Source organism: Neltuma alba, unplaced genomic scaffold, assembly GCF_004799145.2.
Source record: "Neltuma alba isolate B1F8T4 unplaced genomic scaffold, ASM479914v2 tig00011868_pilon, whole genome shotgun sequence".
NCBI classification, from domain to species: Eukaryota; Viridiplantae; Streptophyta; class Magnoliopsida; order Fabales; family Fabaceae; genus Neltuma; species Neltuma alba.
Window position 1 is genome coordinate 34097 of NW_021636472.1, and position 21570 is coordinate 55666.

General features: G+C 33.9%; 3 protein-coding genes across 3 annotated transcripts; all 3 read left to right on the forward strand.

Moving 5' to 3' along the window:
- The first annotated feature begins 6977 nt into the window (after nucleotides 1–6977).
- On the forward strand, nucleotides 6978–11265 carry LOC114718783 (probable receptor-like protein kinase At5g18500). The gene is made up of 8 exons (XM_028904216.1): nucleotides 6978–7364; nucleotides 7961–8604; nucleotides 8710–8814; nucleotides 9129–9251; nucleotides 9328–9498; nucleotides 9822–9951; nucleotides 10040–10252; nucleotides 10868–11265. The coding sequence occupies exons 2-8, from the start codon at nucleotides 7979–7981 to the stop codon at nucleotides 10973–10975; spliced, it is 1476 nt and encodes a 491-aa protein (XP_028760049.1). The 5' UTR covers nucleotides 6978–7364; nucleotides 7961–7978; the 3' UTR covers nucleotides 10976–11265.
- Nucleotides 11266–16109: 4844 nt separating this feature from the next.
- LOC114718780 (protein HEADING DATE 3A-like) lies at nucleotides 16110–17215 on the forward strand. The gene is made up of 4 exons (XM_028904214.1): nucleotides 16110–16319; nucleotides 16461–16522; nucleotides 16840–16880; nucleotides 16989–17215. The coding sequence occupies exons 1-4, from the start codon at nucleotides 16116–16118 to the stop codon at nucleotides 17213–17215; spliced, it is 534 nt and encodes a 177-aa protein (XP_028760047.1). The 5' UTR covers nucleotides 16110–16115.
- A 1770-nt stretch (nucleotides 17216–18985) lies between these two features.
- On the forward strand, nucleotides 18986–20260 carry LOC114718779 (protein FLOWERING LOCUS T-like). Its single transcript, XM_028904213.1, has 4 exons — nucleotides 18986–19196; nucleotides 19347–19408; nucleotides 19591–19631; nucleotides 19820–20260. The coding sequence occupies exons 1-4, from the start codon at nucleotides 18996–18998 to the stop codon at nucleotides 19990–19992; spliced, it is 477 nt and encodes a 158-aa protein (XP_028760046.1). The 5' UTR covers nucleotides 18986–18995; the 3' UTR covers nucleotides 19993–20260.
- The last annotated feature ends 1310 nt before the right edge of the window (nucleotides 20261–21570 follow it).

The following is a 21570-nucleotide window of genomic DNA, read 5'->3' on the forward strand; positions in this document are numbered from 1 at the left end:
TGGTTGCTGCTTCTTCATAGTTTCGTGTTTCTGATGTTGATGATCTGAACCAATATGTGTTGGGCACTCGTTGCATACTTCCTTGTCTGGGCAATTATCTCTGTGATGACCATATTTACCACACAAGAAACAGATTAGATGAAGTCCTTCGTAACCAATGACTCTTCTCTTGCCAAAAATACTGATAGCCGACTTAAGACATTTCTGGAGATCAATCTCGACGCATATCCACGCAAATCGACCTCTTTCACTGGTATGAGTTATCATATCTATCTTCAGTGTGCGCCCGATCAGAGAGCCCATTCGCTTTAGGCTGGTTGTGTTGAAGTATTCTAAGGGAAGAAGGGGTATTCTGATCCAGCAGGCGATTTTCTTTTGAACCTCAGCACACCAAGGATCGAAGTTTGGCCGCCAGCGTTGAACCAAGAGATATCTATCTCCTACCATCCAAGGTCCCTCTTGGTAGATATAATTCATATCCTCCTCATCTTCAAAGGAGACCACAAAGAAGCCATTGTCAAGATCTCTAGTTGTGAACGATTTGTTTGTCTTCCAGATATATGCCAGACTACTCTTCATCCCTCTTAGTGAGATAGATTTTCCCATAAGCTTTATTATTAGAGATTTTCGCCATGGCGCGCACCAAAGCTCATATTCTTCTTGCGTGACTTTGAAGGTAGGGCAGTCCTCTTTATCAGATTCTTCATGTCCAGGGGTGGTTCCTGTTGGTTCCTGCACAAAAAAGCTTTTAAGGTTAGCTATATAATCATTCCACGCATCGTCAATTACCTTACTCCCTTTGCGGTCTTGAGGTATGTTCGTTTCCTCCAAACCCGTGAGCTTTTCCTTGAAGGAGGTTCCAGGTGTAAACCCTTTGTCTACAGCTTCGTCCATTTCGTGTCTGATCTTCTTTTGAGTGTGTTCTCCTGGAAGGGAAGGAGTTTTAATATTACCTTATTTGATTCATGAGGAGAGGGGAGAAAGAAATATTTTGATATGGACAATTTCATCCTTATTTTATTTAAAATATAGGCATAATAATCATCACATGACAAAATATAAGCATAATGGTCACAACATGACAAATTACTGTCCTTTCCTTCCAAATCTTCCTAATTTTGGAAGGGAGGTTGAGGAGGGAAGGGGAATGAAATTTTTTTAAAATATTCCCTCCCCTCCTAAAATTTGTGTGTTACCAAATAAAGGGAAATGATTAAAATTTAAAATCCTTCCCCCTCCCTCTCCTCCCCTCCGAATCCCTCATACCAAACACACCTTTGAATGATTTATTTATTTAAAAGAATACTGAATTATCTTTTTAAAAGTGATTCAAATACCTCTGATAAGTTAACATAGCCCGAGATTACTAGATGTAAAATGCACGGTATTAATATTATATTTTAGGTTTATAATCTATGCGTGTTTCTTTTGTCATAGCCAAAAGAAAAAGTTTAAATTTCAAGGCTAAAAATTAACTATAAAATAAACCCAAAATAATTAACCTTCACGGATTCACCTTAAGAATCCACGAGTTTAATTATATTTTTAATTTTTAAAAATAGTATTTATTATTATTATTATTATTATTATTATTATTATAATAACTGTTACTGAATATGGGCTCGTGGATTTAAGTTTGCGCTCAACACTTTACGACATTTTGGGCCTTTATCAGTAATTGGGCTCACTGGAAAGGCCCACCTTGAAGGCCCAACAACTTTATTTCGTTCGAGTCACTGTTTATGCCCGGCCGAGTTTTTTTTTTTATATTATTTTTCCCCACAAAAATTAGATGAATCTCACCGCAAAGTTTTACTTACACGTTTGTCTGGGAACAGTGAGAGAAATAAGAAAAAAAAATTAAAAAAAAGTCAGAATGAGAATATCAGAAAAATACTGTACATATAACATGGGAATTTGCGACGACAAAAATAAAATATTTTATTGATTTTCGTCAATTGGACACTAAGGAGGAGATTGTGCAAGTTTGATTACAGGAAAAATCCCACAAAATTAAATTTCAAATTATTAAATCCTAAATTAAGTTTGGTAACAATTTTTAATAGATTTTAATAACACTAGACTTGTAAATCACCGTGTGTTTATTAATTCGGACTTAATTCTCAGAATATTCTGGCCATTGAAGAATGTACAGATGCAAGTTTGTTTATTCATATTTCAGTTATGGCTGCGTGATTTATTCTACTAAATTATTGAAAAAAAACATTGATAAATGAAAATAAGAGCGATTTAATAAAATAGACGACATAATCTCATGAAAAAGGTATACATGTATTGCTTAAATTATTAATTTTAATTGTAAAAATAATGTTCGAAGAAATGGAAGAACAGATTTCATGGATAACGACATATGAATAATGGAGCTTGTATATATTGATGATGATATTATTCATTTATCAAACAATTAAGAACAAAAGAATATATATTGCTGAACACCCAGCTAACTGGAAATCTGCATAGGCTGAGATATGTAGGTACATATAGTCACCAAAATATAGTTTTGAATTAATTGCAAGGGTTTTTAATTAATTTGACAATTAAAAGTGTTTAATCTTGTTTCCAACTGGTACATCTGCCATATAATTAAGGAGAGAGAACCCACCGACACGTTTCGCGTACAACATGTTCTATGACTGGCAGAAAAACAATATGAAACATGATGTTCTTATAGGGCCATTATTAATTTACAGCCACTTTAAAACAAACTAATTACGTTGGTCTAATAATGTAAGGCCCGGCTAAATACCTTTGGTTCTCAGATTTAAGTTCTAAAGAAGACGCCTTCATAAGAAGGGGAAGTCACAAATGTTAAATCGGATTAGCCGGTTGCTTAGATACCTAATAACAGGATTCAAGAAAGCGTGGGATATTGGATGATAATATGAAGAAAAAAAAAAAAAGCAACACGAACAAGATTCAAAGGGAAAAAAAACAAAATACATTATAATAATGAGTTTTTTTATAAAAAAAATTTATAATAATGAATTGCCAATGATAATAAGGCCGCGTTGAGGGAGGCCATTATGTGGTCAACGTCTTGATTAACAAATGCACGCTTTCCTTGACAAGCATTAAAAATTATAACACACAAATCATCCCCTGAATTATTTTTTTAAGATGACAAATTTCTTTTATCAAAGCCTAGTTCACTTACAATTCATCTACAGGGATGTTCATACTTCTACTTTTCCTGAGATAAAATGTACTACTTTTTTTTAAAATGTTTTTCATATTCAGAAAGTATTAATATTATGAATTTCAGATACCATCCATCAATTAATTTTTCAATTCGGTACTTTTCCCAAACTTTTTAATATTAAAAAGGAGGATGATGAATAATAAATTTAGGGTGTAGAAAAATATAAGAGGTAGAGTAATAAGGGAGGGAACATAAGAACACATGTTGAAATTTTTAAAAAAATAAAAATAAATGAAAAGAACCTTATAACCTTAACAGACAAAGCAATCTCAACAACTGCCAACACCAGATCCATAAGCAACAGCTCCTTCAAACCAAATCAATATGTGTGCCTTCCCCTTTCCCCTTTTTCTATTCTAATCATTGCAACTTTGTCAATCTTTATTAAATTATTTTTTAATATTAATATACTTTCATAAATGTACACGCATTTTTTACCAGGAAAATATGACTTATGGTCCCTAATTTTTCTTTAATTATTTATTCAGGTTCAGACTTTGACTCAAAATAATTTAATTATTGTAATCATTAGTTGTTTCGAGTTAAAATTACAAAAACAGATGAGTTTAATGCATAATTTTTTAATTTATAAAATTAGTGAATTTTTATGTTGTTTTGTTTTATACTTAAAACTAATCACGAGTCCATAATAGTTCACACCGATATAAAATATAAATAAATAAATAAAATATACATTGATGAGCCATCTATTTTAATACTAGTTTGATATAAATACTTAGTTTTTAACAAGGACCAGGAAAGACTGGGGAACACAAGGGTGATGATATGCCACCGGCCGGAAAATGTCAGCCTAAAAAGCTTGTTATTAAAATAAAGGATGTGATTAAACTTCCTGAATTACGCGTTTAATAATTGAAAACATATAATTCCAAGCATATCTATGTTGAATTCGTATGTCATCTAATTAATTAATTAATTGATTAAGTATTTTATTGATTGTGCTTTTTGTCATTACTTAACGTCCTTTTGATTTTATTTTGTTGGGTGATTTAGCGGTTGTTTGCTTCTCTCCCTATTTCCCCCCTTTCAAAACTAAAGATTAATTACATAAATGTATCTCTTTTCTTCTCCTAGAAAAAAAAATGGTTTACCTAAACACTAATCACTATTAATTTTATGCGTAGATACTTATGTCCATTATTAGTCCTCATAGTTTGATTTTGATTCTTACAATTTCAAATAGTTGATCCTGCTTTCTATGATTTCATAATTTTTTTTGTTTGAGTTTATGTATTGTTCTTATAAAGTTTTGATTTTTGTTCTTGTACTTAACTTCAGATTAAATTCTTATGAAACTATAATAATTAAAATTAACCATTTGAAACAGTAGGGAGTCGGGGATTAAAACCAAAATTAAATTGAACATCAACAACCCTATTAATTGTTTTTTTTTTGGGGGTTGTGCGATGCAAACGTGGACCTAGAGGCAATGCACGTAATCTGATTATACTACTTCTAGTTTTTAATATAAAACTAAGTTGATTAATTTAAAAAAATTAAAAAATTACTTGATTATAACATATATTATATGATTTTTCTGAAATACTTATGTGTATTATAAAATTATATATTTAGTTATAAGTAAAATAAATTAGTTTAAAAAATCATAAACATAACATTTTAGAATAATTTATTTAATTTTTTTAAATTAGTCAATTAACAAGGAGAAAGAACTTCAATTTTTTCCCCGACTCAGTTGACGACTTAACGTAAAGCTAATTCTCTGTATTTAATAAATTTATGTCCCATCAATAGCTTATGAGTAACACATCCGACTTCCTTCCATATTTTCGTAATTTTTTACGGTTAAAATACGTTACGTGCACTTCCCCCCAGATTCAACATGAATCATATTGTCTGTGAATTTTTGAACAATATAATTCCTTCTTTTTTTTCATCATATAGTTTCAATTTTCTATAAATATATTATTTTCTCTTGATTGAACGTTCGAGCGTGCATATATTTTAATTTTCCATCCGTCATTCATAAATATAGTTTTCATATTAAAATTCCATCTTATTTTTATTTATACAATTTTGTAACGATTTATTTAGTAGGTTTGGGTGAAAAAATATTACACCAAATCGAGGTCCTATTTTATGAACCCAATCCATCATTTTTTTTTAATAACTCAGAGTATTTTTAAACTATTTTAAGTTTCAGATTAATTTTGTCGAGCCGGAAACATTAAATTCAAAGCCATTCTAGTAAGTATACTTTTTAAGACTCAAATTTTATATTCTCTTTTTTATAAAAATAAGACGATTTATCATCTCAACTAACAATATATTGATATGATCTGTTGCTTCTAAACGGATTAGCCCATCAAAATTAAAAAAAAAAGAATAAACTTGTAATAAAACCACGCAGAAAGACCAGGTCTCATATCACGTGACCTTTTATTTCAAACCCACTGATCACGTGGAAGCCCCTGACTAATTTGCGTATTTTGCTCTAGCCTGCCGTTTTGGCCTCAAGAAACAGCTGTACCGATATGGAATGTTTATCTTCTGAGAAGTTAATTATCTTGACCACCGCATTTGCTACAAGATGTTTGCTTTTAATCGATTTAGAATTTTAATTTCAAGCTCAGAAATACAATCCTGTACCATCATTCCCTTATTACTGCATCTGCATCCATAGGATTTGGTCCATTTTGAACTAGATTTTATGTAAATGTAACATGGATTAAACATAGCCTTCAATTATTATTATTTTTATTATATGATTATCTAATTGGATTATATTTGAGCATTATGGATCTAATCGAAAATATTTTCCCTTCAAATGTTTTTTTTTCCTATTTACATGAACTTGAAAGTTTATATTTAAATTGTCAAAACCCTTTGTACTAAGATATCACTTGTTATTAAAATTATGGGTTCTTACAATTTGATTGAATTTTGATTTTAATTTTCATGGTTTCAAATCATGATTTTCGGTCCTTATAGTTTTATAAAAACTTGTTTGAGTTTAACAGTATATTGAGTATAGAGATTAAAATCAAAACTTATTAAAAACACAAAAACAAAGATCAAAATTCATTAAAATTTTGATTAAGGGTATTAACTTAGGCTAATTCTTTATGAAATTATAGGGATAAAAAATTATAATTTAAAATCATGGTCAACATTAAATTTGGATTAAACTGTACTAACCTTGAAATTATTATCAATATTATCGTCCTCGTCGAAATTAGGAGGCTTTGAACATTTCTCCTCATCTCGAAGCCCCAAACAATAAAAGATGCCTTGCCCACTTGCCATTGACAATGCTATACCTAAGTCATTATTAATGATTACATTAGTAAACTAAACTGTACTATACTGGTTAACCCAACTTAAAATGAACGTGGTTTTCTTTAGTTAATCTCTCAAATTTTTTTCCTCTTACACCGTCATTAACTTTAGCATTTATTCCAGATTTCACACATCACCTGTCTCAGGTAATAATGATTAATGACCACAATTTACTTTTTTCTTAATGAGTAACGTTGATGGTTAACTTGCTTAATTTGTGAAATTCAGATAATCACATCATTAGAGAAAGGCTTTTTTCAAATGTCAAGGGTGACTCAGGCCTCTTCATTATCTGTCACCTCCTGGTTCAGTATGAACAACACGTATAATAAAAACAACAAAATACAGGTAAAGAGCGAGTAGGCGCGGAAACAGAACAACCTTTTTTTGGGCTAGATGGGAGAGAGAGAACAAATTTGAAGAAACGGCGCAGGAAAAAAGCTTTCGTTTTTATGCGTCTCTTTTACTGTATGTAATGTGAAGAAGAACCATGTCGCTTCTCGTCACCTACTCTTGATAATTCCATCTCTTCTTCCTCTTAAAAGCCTCACCATTGCTTCTTCGTCTTCCTTGAATTTCATGTGACCCTTGTTTACTTCCCTCCAGCTTCACAACAGGGTCCGTCTCTCCCCATTTCTGATTCAATTCGAGGGCCCATTCGTTGTTTTTGAGAAAACCCAGAAAGTTTTATTGCACTGGAAGGAAGAATATGACAATGGGGTTGAGCCGGGCATGCGCTAATGGCTTCACCTCGCAGAGGACTTTTGGGGCTTAAGAGATCTAGTAACTGCGCTGCTTCAGAAAGTTTGTGAGTGTATTGCAGGTATTGATTTGAAATTTCTTAGTAAAGGTTCTCTTTGTAATGATTGTTTCATTGATCTCGTCACACTCGATGGGAAATCCTAGGGGGATGAAACAAAGTCCAATTGAGCAAACCGATTTTCCTGCACTGTCCCCTCTCCCCCATTTGCAAAGTGAATGAAGTTTCCAGGCTTGCATTCTTGGTTTTCAAATGTTGTCGAGGGCTAGCTTTCTTGCCACTGTGCGCTGTTGGGCATGTGCGATTTCAGTCTTTTAGAATAATTGAAATCAAATTGTTGAAGTTTTTCTTGCGCGGTCTGGTTCATAATTCATATGTGCTGGATTGGTCTGGGATTTGAAAAACATGGTCACGCGTCTATTCTTTTTCACTCTTCTTTGGGGAAAAGTACTTGACGATTTAGCTTCTTTATGAAATTCTGGATTATTTACTCTGTAAGTTTCGTTCAGGAAAAAAAGAAGAAGCTTCAGAGGGTCAGAAATTTGGCACAAGAGTTTCGTACTGAAACCATAGTCTTGTCTTACAAATGCGAAATTTTGCTACTTGATTTGCTGCATGCATTAAAGTGCCTTCTCATATTTTGACATCGACTTCTGCAGACATTTGGCATCAGCAAAATGGCATCTGGTTTGAATTCGGGGTTATCCAAGAAAACTTCTGTTTTTGGTCTACAAGCGTGGGAATTGATGGCAATGGCTGTTGGGTTGTTCATTATAATCATTCTTGTGGTTCTATCAATATGTCTTACAAAGCGAAAGAAATCCAGAAAAATCAACAGCAGCATGCTCCCCTTTAGCCATATGTCATCAGTTTCAGAAGAGATCAAAGAGATTAGAGTTGATCAAGTTTCGGCAAATAATCATCTGCAGGATGGTTCCTTCACGAGTTTGAATGACAGGTTTAGTGACCAGGAGTCTGCAAAGGCTTTAATCCAAGTGAAGAATGGGGATAATCTCAATAATAGTCAGTCAGGCTCATTTAATCATTTAGAGAAAGATGGTGTTGGCTCTCAATCAGGCGACGACAGTGGCTCTAAGACCAATTCTTCATACAGCCCCTTGTCTGGTTTGCCTGAATTCTCTCAACTAGGCTGGGGTCACTGGTTCACATTAAGGGACCTAGAACTCGCAACAAACAGGTTTTCAAGGGACAATGTAATTGGGGAAGGTGGTTATGGAGTTGTTTATCGAGGTCAACTAGTCAACGGGAATCCTGTGGCTGTTAAGAAGATTTTCAATAATGTGTAAGTAGACGGGAGTTTGTTTAGCTTTTGCAGTCTTTTCATTTTAAATTTTGATGTCTGCATACTCAACAAATTTCTCTGACAAGTGTTATGTGAATCTTGCAGAGGACAGGCGGAAAAGGAATTCAGGGTGGAAGTTGAGGCTATTGGTCATGTGCGGCATAAGAACTTGGTCCGACTTCTTGGATACTGCGTTGAAGGCACTCACAGGTAGAGTGTGTATATCTTGAAACCAAGACAGATAGATTACCACTGACGGCATTTTTTTGTATCTGCAATTCTGTATTCTTTATGCGGCTGTTTTGCCTCTGATTTCATCTTCATTTGAGTTCTATTTGATTAACACAATCCTGTAGGCTTATGATAAGATTAATATTTATTAATCCCAATTTGTGTTATTGGAAAATTTGTTACTTGCTTTGGTGATTTTATGTTAAAGTTTCATGTGCTTCCTCTAATCTCTGGTTACCAGTTTGTATTATTTCAGTTCATGATATTCATGATGAATGCCCTATGAATTTCAGGTTGCTGGTTTATGAGTATGTTAACAACGGCAATTTAGAACAATGGCTACATGGAGCAATGCAGAAACAGGGGTATCTTACTTGGGATGCTCGGATGAAAATTCTCCTTGGGACGGCTAAAGGGTTTGTTCATTTGTTCCATATCTGGTTTACTGCATTCCCTGATTAACTGTCTCTGATGTGTAATTATATGTTGCAGGTTGGCTTACTTGCATGAGGCTATTGAACCAAAGGTGGTACATCGTGATATTAAGTCAAGCAATATTTTGGTTGATGATGACTTTAATGCCAAAATATCTGACTTTGGGCTGGCTAAGTTGCTGGGTTCTGGGAAAAGTCATATCACAACTCGAGTAATGGGTACTTTTGGGTAAGCTATTCTCTGTTTAATGCAATTCAATTAGAAGTCTGCTAGTTTAAGACTTCTTGGCATTTTTATTTTGAGCCTGTATTTTCCTTACAATTGTTAAGGGTGGTGCAGTGATGAAAGTCCCATGGTGCAAACTAAAATTTACATAACTAAATTTCTATGTTAACTTTCATCTTTATAGCAATCTCATGCTTATAGTCAAATCTAAATCTAAAATATGTTCATGCCAAATGGAACTACTGAGAATTACATATTTCTTTATGGTTGTCTGTGGCTTGCTAACTGCCTTCTCTTCCTCTCTTGTGTTTGCATTGCATTTTCAGATATGTGGCTCCAGAATATGCTAATTCTGGCTTACTAAATGAGAAGAGTGACGTTTATAGCTTTGGTGTGTTACTCCTTGAAGCCATTACCGGAAGAGATCCTGTGGATTACAGCAGACCAGCAGATGAGGTATGTTATTTGTATTTCTTATGTGCTACTTAGAATGGAATGAATCATATTATTTTGACTGATGAGACTATCCTTAACATTTTTGCAGGTAAATTTGGTTGACTGGCTCAAGATGATGGTAGGGAATAGGCGTTCAGAAGAGGTGGTGGACCCAAAACTTGAGACTCGCCCATCGACAAGTGCCCTTAAACGGGCTCTTTTGACTTCACTGAGGTGTGTTGATCCAGATGCCGGAAAAAGGCCAAAGATGAGTCAAGTTGTCCGCATGCTTGAATCAGAAGAATACCCTATACCTCGAGAGGTTTGACTTCTGATTCTGATCTTTTTTCAAAATCACACGAAGTTTACAGTTTTGTGTGGCAGTTTGTGTTTTTGACTACCATATCTGGTTTATTGCAACAATAACAGAAAAATTTTACTTGTGGCATAACTATAATTGAGGAGAACATGGCTTAGCTCATTTGGCCGAACAGATCTATGTCAGGATTTTGCATTCCCCCTTTTGACTTCCCGGTCTCGTATTTCCATATGAAACGGATTCCTCTCTCTTTCTTTTCTTTGCTTTGTATTATGCTTTAGTAATTATTACTCAAGTACTCAACAGTTTCCATATCTTTTTGTTTCCTTTTTAAAGTAGGGACGTGAATGTTACCTTCTCAAAATCACTTTGTTATTTTTTTTAATCTATTTCCATTTGTGTACAAAACAAGCTTCCAGTCCGACTTCATGCCTCCCAGGTTATATATTTCTGGACTGGCCCTTCACTATTCCAGGCATGCTAATGGTGTCTACCTGATATTCTTGGACTAATCTATTAATACTACCATTTTTTATCGCAATAGAAGAAAGCTACAATGAAACATCCATATTGAGACCGTTTCAAATCAAAGCATGATGAATATCGGTGACATTTCAGGATAGAAGGCGGCGAAAGAGTCAGGCAGGAATCGTGGAGAGTTCTGATACAGAAAAGAGTGACAATCCAGATAACAGGTCAAATGAGAGAAGGAACCAGAGGAAATAGATGATGCAGCATGAGGGAATTGACGATACAAGTGACAGGAAAAATTTTGCTTTCTTCTGAGTTTTCTTTAAAGTTGTTGTGAGTCCTGGAGCAAGGACGGTGGCATGCTTTATATACATATATACATATATATAGATATATAGATAAATATATGGACACCTGTTTGTTGGTACGGCATAGCTTTGGTAGAAGTTAGAATGTTGGCTTGGGCATTGTGTTTGAATATGGCACTCAGCGGCTCCCTTGCACTAGCGGTGTGTACAGTTCATTGCTATATTTTCTTTTCCTTATCTTTCTTCTTTCTTTATAATTAGGCTCATCAATCAATCGCTCTTTTGCAAGTTAACAAGAGAGCTTCTTTAGCAAAAACGAGAACCAACACGAATTGTTTTTTACTTTTGTATAGATGAAGTGAAGCATTCTTTGTTTCTTTTTTGGTATATATTGCACCTGTGTTTAATACGCAGATGCATGTACACATGCTTACCCTTGTTTTGGGGCGGAAATAAAAGTTTTTACATGCACGTATGGCTAAAAGGCCAAGTTTTTTTCTTCCAATTATTTAGTTTATTTTGAAATGTTGATTGCAATTTTTTATTAATAGCGGGTTTGTTTGAATTAATGTTTGTAAAAGTTATTTTTATTCCAAATAACTTTTGCAAACTAAGGGCAAAAATTAATTAGTGTAATATGATTTATATTTGGATGTATTTTTATGAACATATTAGTTTGATAAGAATTTGTTTGGATGATATATTGAGGTCAGTTACAGAAGGTTTAAATTTGAAAAAACCGTACTGTGAATTTCCTAGTTAAGTTGTCTCATACTATAATTGATAGCTTTTATATTATTGATCAACCTTCACTTCTGTGTCCAGAGGCGAATAGTGATGAAAGGGTTTAGTTTTAATCTTTTGCTTTGCTTTGAGTGATGATATCTAGATTTTCATTAAAAAAAATTTGAAGAAAAAAGCTCAAAGTCAAAATGATCGAAAGCTATTCTAAACAAGTTCAAATTGCCAAATTTTTGAAGTCATGTAATGAAGGTTACTCTATTAAAAATGTATTTGCATATACAAACAAGAGAGAAGGGGGAATTGCAATGAAATCTCAAATACAAAATATAATTACAAAAAATTTAGTAACAACAAAGTAGCCTATAATGACAAGTTTTAAAATAGTAAACAACAATTTCTCATTTGTTATTTAGACTTATTAATAATTATATTTTTTTTCTTATAACTTTATTGTAATTCTCCCTGCAGACAAACTCAAACTTCGGTCATCATGCCTAAATGGAATCCACCCGCCTCCCCTATTCCAGAGGTCTAGCCTCGTGCTTCTTTTTTTTTTTAATAAATAATGTTCCATTGATCAGATTCATGGTGTATTAAAAATCGAAATTATTTCATACAAATGGTGATTGAACAACTGTTTAGACATCTAATTGTTACACTCACTCATGTGCACATATTATTTTTTTGAGATTAAAGACTTGAAGTATTATATTCTAACCATTGAATTGGTAATCTCTCTTCATGATTAGTCAAATGATACAAGATAAAAAATGTATTGTAAATTTTAATTTTTAAAAACTTATTTTTATGACGCGAAATTTTGAATTTATTTTTAATATACCAGCAAATTGAGAAATTCTTAACCCTATATCTATTTACACTGGCTCTTACATTTTTAACTTTGTATATAATAAGAGTATAGCCCATACACCCCCACAAGAGGAGAGTTGAGGGTACTGGTCTTCATATATTTAGAGGGAGATTCCGGTGAGAGGATTGAAAAAAGATGGAATATAATTGGATTCTGCAAGTTATCATCAAAATGATGCTGCCAAACAAATCTCAGATACCCAGTGTAAAGTAAATTCTACCTCCGATCTTTAATATAAGGTTACGTTTGGTAGAAAGCATTGGAAATGAGGGGTTGGGATTGAGATTACAATTAAAAAAATCTATTAAGAGAGTGTTTAGTATAAGAGATTGTTTGATATATGAGATTAGCCAAAGCTATGTATGTGGGATTGGAGAATACCATGGGAGAAGTGGTATTCCCCAATCCCACCTTTATGTGTATACCTAATCCATATAACAAACAATTATTCATATTAAGTACTATTTTAATGATTTTTTTAATTGTAATCCCAATCTCAATCCTTCATTTTCAATGCTTCGTACCAAACGGGACCTAAGAGTTAGTTAAGAGATTAGATTTGGTTTTAAATATAAGAACTCAATTTATTTTGTCTTTCATCTTTTTTCAAATATTCTTATTAATTGTAAGGGGTTTCTATCAAGGGATAATTCCAATCACCCATTGAAGAGGATTAGTTTAGGAAAACTAACACATTTGTGACAAATAATCAACTTAACTAATTTTTTAATATCTCTAAATTAGTTATCTAGTTTTTATATTAAGGATTGAAGATTTTGTGTGTGTGTGTGTATGCTGGCGTAAATAAACGAAGAATGTAACTGAAATTTAAGACTCTGTGCATGAATTTCTCATGCGTTTTTATCTGATGAGGGGTTCAAATAAAATTGTGGTATGTAATGCAAGATCCTATTCTTTAATTTCTCTCTCTCTCTCTCTCTCTACTTCTTTCTTTATATATCTCAACGCAACATATGACCAATAACCAACCTCCATCTGAAAACCATGAGATCCATCACTTTGATTCTTAAATTGATAGGGCAAAAAGCAAGAAAACTAATTAAAGGGCCCCCACGTGCTTTTTGCACATTTAGCAGAGCTGGAATCTAGAGTTATTTATTGAGATAAAGGTTTAAAAAGATATTCTCCTGGGTTGGACAACAGATATACTCATCCGATTCTTAACGTAAGATCTATTTAACTAATTTGATTAGATTAAGGAAATTAGGTAAGTTAGTTAATTATAAAAATATGATATATTTTTTTTAAAACACCATAATCATCTTCCTCAATATCCTCTCTCATTCTTCCACTTAATTATGGTTGAGGGAGTATTTAAAGGGATAATTTAAGAAAAATTGATAAATATGAAAAATAAGTCTTATATTTAGGACCAAAATCAACTCAACAATTAGGTCTTATATTAAAGACAAGAGGAGTACAATAATTAAACATATTGTTGCCAAAAGCAAATCATATGTAGAAGATAGAAGAGTTTTCACTATATATATTTTTTTGATGAAAGATTAAATCCTACATTTTCAAGTCTTATAATAATAACATTCAAAGTATACCTCAAATTAAACTGCACACACACACATCAGCTGTCTCTTCTCGTACGTAGACACAACAACGTAAGAAAACTAGAGGGGGTCGACGGAAGAGAATCTGAATTTGGTCCTTGCGTGCATGAGTTGAGCAATTGTAGCAAGTAGCAAGAGAATTAGAATGTGAGATTCTCGGTCTCTCTTTTTGTTCTTAGAATATCTCAACCCCGCCGGCCTTGAGGATATGAGATGGGGATATTGGTCTTATCCCTTAATAATTGAAAGGCCTCACAAACAGAGAAACTCAACTAATTCGTCCCGTAGTAGCTATAGGAAGCTTCATAGTTTTGAAACTTTAATGATTTGTACGTAAAAACATGGGAATTAGATATCATTGCAACTTGTTTTATTTGCCCAAAACGTAACGTAACAATAGAATTAAAATGCTCACGACTGAAGAAATAAATGTGTGCAGTTTCGATCGGAAACGTCTTTGTGTATGTGATGATCTAAACTGGCAGAAAGGACATATAGTGAGATTCTCTCTGCTTTTCTTAAATATGCCAACTAACATCTTTCTGTGCCACCACTTAAAGATGAGGTTCTATCAGTAAGAGAACACCACGTTTTGATTCCTAAATTGAAAGGAATTGAAGGCCAGGGTCCCCATGCCCGTGGAGTTTCATATTTCATGTTCTAATAATATACACACTCCTCAGATCAAAGTGATTTGAAAATCATCAAAACATGTTTAATAATATGCCTTTACTTTATTTCAATAAAGTTATACTAAAAGGTGTAAACATATACAGATAGCGTACGTGGCTATATCCTCTACCGAAGTTTTTTCTTCAAGTTGTATGGCTGCTGCTTTCATCCATTTGTTTGTTTCATATATTATCAAGAAAACTAACCTTTGCTGCTGCTGCGAATTGATGTTACTAGGAGGAAAACTATTCTTTTTCCCCGGGGGGGGGGGGATGTTTGAGTCAGTTTTTTCTCTTGCCCAATTGAGAAGCAGGTAGATAGTCTAAGATTATAAATGAGATCAACCTTGTTACTTTTTACTTAATAACGGAGAAGCTTTCGTACCATTGGAGTATAAAGTTACCGACAAATGTTTAAATTAGTTGAATTTCATGACTCATGAAGATTAAACTACTGATTTGTGACAATGCACTCGCTAGAGTAATAACTGGATTGTGAAAATGAGTTCACCTTTCAAGTTACCAAGGATCGCTAGCTATAGCATATGCATAGTGCCGAAACAGAAAGGGGCCAAGATTCCACTGTCGCTATAGCAACGTCTGTGTAATTCATCCCTTTAACGAAACAGGCAACGCGCACAGACGAATAAACTAATGAATTAGACAGAAAAGGACACTGGCAAAACCACAACACACAAAAACAAGGGTGGAGATGACATTAACTCCTATCTTGTAAGCATATTCTAATTATCTGAAAAAGACATCCCCCATACGTTGTTTTGTTAAAAGGTTATTCTGTGCCAACGTGTGTTTGCATATAAAGTTTTAAACACTACCCTGTGCCTATCGTTTCCTCTGTGGATACACTTCGCCCCCAGGGTCTTAATTAATTGCCAAATCAAATGTTTGTGCGGTAATATATAGAAGTCCAAAGAAAACTAAGGGTTCAAATAGAATATATAATCTTAGATGTACATATACATATGTATAATCATCCTTACTGCTATAGGGCTTCCAGAAGAAAATGACGTTCATTTTCTGATGTCGTACAAGGAAGAAGATGTCAACGTCGTCCAAAGAATCTTAGGAAGTTTAAGAGATTAGGAACGTAAAAAGTGAACTCAGTGAAACAAATATAAATAGGCAAGGCCCTGTGCACTGGATCTGCATACCCATCCATAACTCAAACTCGTCGACCAGTGAATTATTATCACCATCATGCCTAGGGAAACAGATCCTCTTGTCGTTGGACGTGTCGTTGGAGATGTTTTGGACCCTTTTACGAGGTCAGTGCCCATGACAGTCATTTACGGTAATAACAGAGAGGTCATTAACGGCTGCGAACTCAGACCCTCCCACGTGGTTAACCCACCAAGGGTTGAAGTTGGCGAGGGTGACCTCAGGACCTTTACACTCTGGTACGTACACTATACAACAAGCTTTTCAATTTCTCATACACATACAGTTCAGTAGTACCTAACCTCTCTTTAATCCTCGCGTTTTAATCATAAAAAGGTAATAATACCTAACTTCATTTTTAACTTTGTGTGTGTGTGCATGCAGATTATGGTGGACCCTGATGCTCCTAGCCCAAGTGACCCAAGTTTGAGAGAGTACTTGCACTGGTGATCCTCCCCCCTTCTTTCTTTTCTTCATTCTATGTCAACTTGATACATATAGAATATCTTACCTTTCTCCCTTCATATCTCTGTTCTTTTAGTTCAAGTTTTATGCGATTTACAGGTCGCGCTGTTTGAATTACCCAGTTTATTACACTTCGCGCTGTTTGAATTATATTACAAGTTAACCGTGCATGCCATGAAGCTTTGATATGCAAATTTTAACCAAACATGAGAGGTCATTTTCAATTTGTTAATCTTGATATGAACTTTACCGTTTAACAACTGTGTATAAAGAACTCAACTTTTTTCCATGTGGACAGGTTAGTAACTGATATTCCAGCGTCCTTGGGACCAAGCTACGGTAACTATATATAATTTTTTTAGCTTTCCTTTTCTTGTCTACCGTAAAACTCGCTTTTGATGATGATATATACATCTGTAAATATATTTTTATGTATATATACACTAGGGCATGAGGTCGTGAGCTACGAGAATCCAAGGCCATCGATGGGGATTCATCGTTATGTCTTTGTGTTATTTCGTCAATCAGTGGGACGACAAATCATAGATGCTCCTGGATGGCGTCCAAATTTCAGCACTCGTGACTTCGCTGAGCTCTACAACCTTGGACCTCCTGTCGCTGCTCTTTTCTTTAACTGCCAACGTGAACCTGGTTCTGGTGGAAGAAGACGATAGACACACACACACACACACAAACTCTTGTAGTATGGTCTATAGGAATAAAACAAATATCAAGTTTCTGATCTGATCGCAGTTGTGAATCATGCGATCTGCTTTACACACTCACTTCACTGTTATACCTGGAAAATGTAGTGTATATGTGATCCATGAGACCAATTTTATGTACGAATCTAGACAAGATCATATATATATACATACACAGATTATATATTACGTACTGGCAGGTATTGTTTTACTTGCAAATTATCACTTTGTTTCTTCAAGGTATAGGTCGTCTGTGCCTCACCAAAAATTAAAGAAACTTATGTACGGCAAATTATATGCATACGAGGTAGCCGTCTTAGTACGACCCAACTGAGCAATTGATTCGTCTTTTAATTGCTTTGCGGGTATCCACTATCCACACGTACAGAGCAAAGCCAAAAGATATTCTATGAATTTTGACAGGGGGTTCAATCGCATCTTGATGCACATGCATGTTGCCTAAAGTAAAAAGGATTCCCATTCATATTTGTTTTCATGAACGAATGCGACATTTTCAGGGCCTATACTTAATACTCTTCCGACCCTTTAACTAATTTGATTAGATTAAAAAAATTAAAAAATTAGTTAACTATAATAAATATGACATTTTTTTTAAAAACATACATTAATTATCTTCTTTATATTTTCTTTTTCTCTCATAGGTTGATGGAGTATCAATATAGGTGATTTTAAAAAAATTGATAAATATAAGAAATAAGTCTTATATTAAAATTAGAATCAACTCCACAATTAAGTTTTATATTAAGGACCGGAAGAGTATTTTTTTTTTAACTAAAGAAAATATGAGAAAAACCTAAGTTTGGGACTTCTAATGTGTCTTTCTCTAATGCCCTTTGTAATACTCTAAGTTTTCATATGTTTTTTTTTTTTAATCTCTTGTTGTTATCAGATTTTGCATAAACCAGCGACACTTTGACGTCTTATAAGTATAAAATGGTTCAATTTTGAAATTTTTTTAATTATTTTTCAAAAAAATAAATCAAAATTGCACAACTTTAGTTTTTTTTTTTTTTTTAATCATGAAAAATTTAACGTCAAAACGTCACTCATTTTACATAGACTCCAATGTTCAAGAGGAAAAAACCATTTTGAAAGATATTAGAGAGAGGCACATAAGAAACCCAAACTCGAATCAGAACCGTTCTGCTGCGATGCAAGTTGCTTTAATTTCTGTTCTCACTGGTTGTTCATATATTCTCGGGCCTCCCCCCTTTCACTACCAGATCGTATCTCATTCCCCCACAAACAAACAGAGACCCACGATCGAGCTAGGGTCGATCTCTGCAATATTTCTTGATGGATATGCAAAATTTATTAGAAACCAGATACATCCCTAACCTGAAGACACACCTAAACAAGTATAATATTATATGTATAAATAAATTTGCAAATCATGATTAATTAGTATAAATATATGCTAAAACAAGCGTATAAAAACAACAGATTAAAGGAGGGATAGCTAGCATGGTCCTTCTCTGTATCCCCATCACCTTATTCCATGATCTGATAAAAAAGCTGACCATGGCCACTAGTGAAAATCCAAGTTGATCGTCCCCACGAGCCACCAAAAAAGAAAAAAAAAAGAACTGACACAAAAAAGTCGAACGATGCTTTGGACGACACACTACTACTACGGAAGAAATCAAATAATGAGCCTATATATATATAAATGGCAGCCAGGGTTGGCCAAGTATCTGCCTATATACAAGAGAAGTCTTCCGTGGAGGTGATGATGACATCAACGGATCCTCTTGTAGTTGGAGGCGTAGTTGGAGATGTTTTGGATCCTTTTACGAGGTCAATCTCAATGAGGGTCACTTACAGTAATCACAGAGAAGTCTTCAATGGTCTTGAACTCAAACCCTCCCATGTTTCTAGCATTCCAAGGGTTGATGTTGGCGGCGATGACCTCAGGACCTTCTTCACTCTGGTGTGTGCGCGCGCTCTCATCTCTATCTCTATATACTTCTAGCTTTAATTTCCGTTCTCTTTAAACTTTATTTTGTCACTTGGAAAAGATATACATGTGTGTGTGTGTGTGGTGTGTGTGTGTGTAGTGACTTGCTTTATATGCATGCAGATTATGGTGGACCCTGATGCGCCGAGCCCAAGCGAACCAAATATGAGAGAGTACTTGCATTGGTGAGTTTTCCCTCTATTAGTTTGTGAACTTGATCATGTAATATATAGACAGAAGCTTAGATATCCCTGGCTTATATATTTTGTTCGATAGATCCTGGTTTTTACTCTGTGTGTGTGTGTGTGTGGGTGTGTGTGTGTAATTGAGTTATAATTTAATGTTGATCTGCTTCATATACGTACAGGTTGGTAACTGATATTCCAGCGACTACAGGACCAAGCTTCGGTATGTATTTATGTTTTGTGTGCGTGTGTGCCTTTTTTTTTACCTTTGTTCTCTCCTCCTTATTCCTGCAACACACAACATATATGTATATATTGAATGAAGGTGATATTTGAAGATACATATATATATGTATATATGTATAGTGGCTGAAGGTGATATATTTGAAGATGTATATGTGTTGTATACAGGGCGAGAGATAGTGAGCTATGAGAGTCCAGGGCCAACGATGGGGATTCATCGTTACGTGTTTGTGTTATTTCGTCAATCAAAGGGAAGACAAATGGTCGATGCTACTGAGTGGCCGCGTCAGAATTTCAACACTCGAGATTTCTCTGTGCGCTTCACCTCGGATCTCCTGTAGCTGCTCTGTTCTTCAACTGCCAACGACAAGCTGGTTGTGGTGGAAGAAGAATATAATGCACACACAGTACACAGTATATAATAAATATACGAATAAATTAAAGATTTGATTTTGATCGAATCTGGAAGGTTATAATTAGACAATTCAGTTCTCCAGGAGACTGTATCTGTGTGATAAAGATAGAAAGTCATTAAGGAAACCGAATAATGTTTGAGCAATATTAATCCTGATGATATGTCATGAGCATATAATATTACCTTTGTGATTGTGTTTTTGTTACTTGAATTAATTATTGTCGCTCGCTTGCGTGTTTGGTCAATTTCAATTTGCTTCTTATCAAGATTCGATGCCAATGAGTGATACTCCTCCTGTCCTTAATATAAGACCCATTTAACTAATTTGATTAGATTAAAGAAGTTAGGTAAGTTAGTAATTAAGAAAAGTGACACATTTTTCCTAAAACACCATAATCATCTTTCTTAATACCCCCCTCTCCCTATTCTACTTGATTGTGGTTGAGAAAGTATCCATAGAGATAATTTAGAGAAAATAATAAATATAATAAATGGGTTTTTATATTTAGAACCAAAACTAACTCAAGAATTGGGTTCTATATTAAAGACCGGAAGAGTAACATCTATTGTATAGTACTCCTCCAATCCTAAATATAAGACCTTTATACACATTAGTATAAGGGTCCTATATTTAGGACCGGAGGAGTATGTAATTAATAATATTGTAAATTTAGATTAAGTTGCAGAATTAGATGAGTTTCTATTTTTTTTTTAACTGAAAATTCCTTAACTCCGCCTCTTTAAACGGGTGAATATATATCTAAACATAGCTTGAAAGTGTTTTTCAGAAGAAAGAATAATTGAGGGTATTAGTCGTATTATATCTTTCAAAGATTGTTTCCATTGTATTTACGAGTTTTCTTTTTCTTAATCAGAGTTAGCCATACTTTAGCAGTGTGTTTGTTATTTTAACATAAATAAATATAATGTAGAAAATATTTCAATTTAAATTTATAAAAAAAACTATAATTTAAGCATAAATTAGACATGCTTCTATAGACAGAGTTTTTAAAATAGGTAGCATTGTTTATAACTTGTAAATAATGTTACGTCATAAAGTTTATCACTACTTAGCATCAGAAGCATAACAATATGGAATAGATTCAGAGTTTGAAACTAAAGGTGACTGGTCTTGAAAGACAAGACAAGAATTTCATCAACATAGTTACAGATAATCTGTCAAATTATTTGTTTGTCTTTGTGGAAAATAGTTCACAGTTTTCTGACAAAGAAAGTTTTTTTTAAAAAAAATGGAGAATCTAACAGGAACAAGAGCATAAAGTTTTCCAAAGAACTCAAACGATTACTCTTTTCTCAAGAAACTGAAAGTTAGAACAGATTTTGCCACTTACATTACCATAATCTGTTAATGAAAGTGACAGAACAAGGTCTCAAAATACCTAACAACAAAGTCTCAAAATGTTGCAACTAAGTAATCTCACAGAACAAGCTATTAAATTACACATACAATACAGAAGATACTTGTAGACTATCAGCTTAAGTT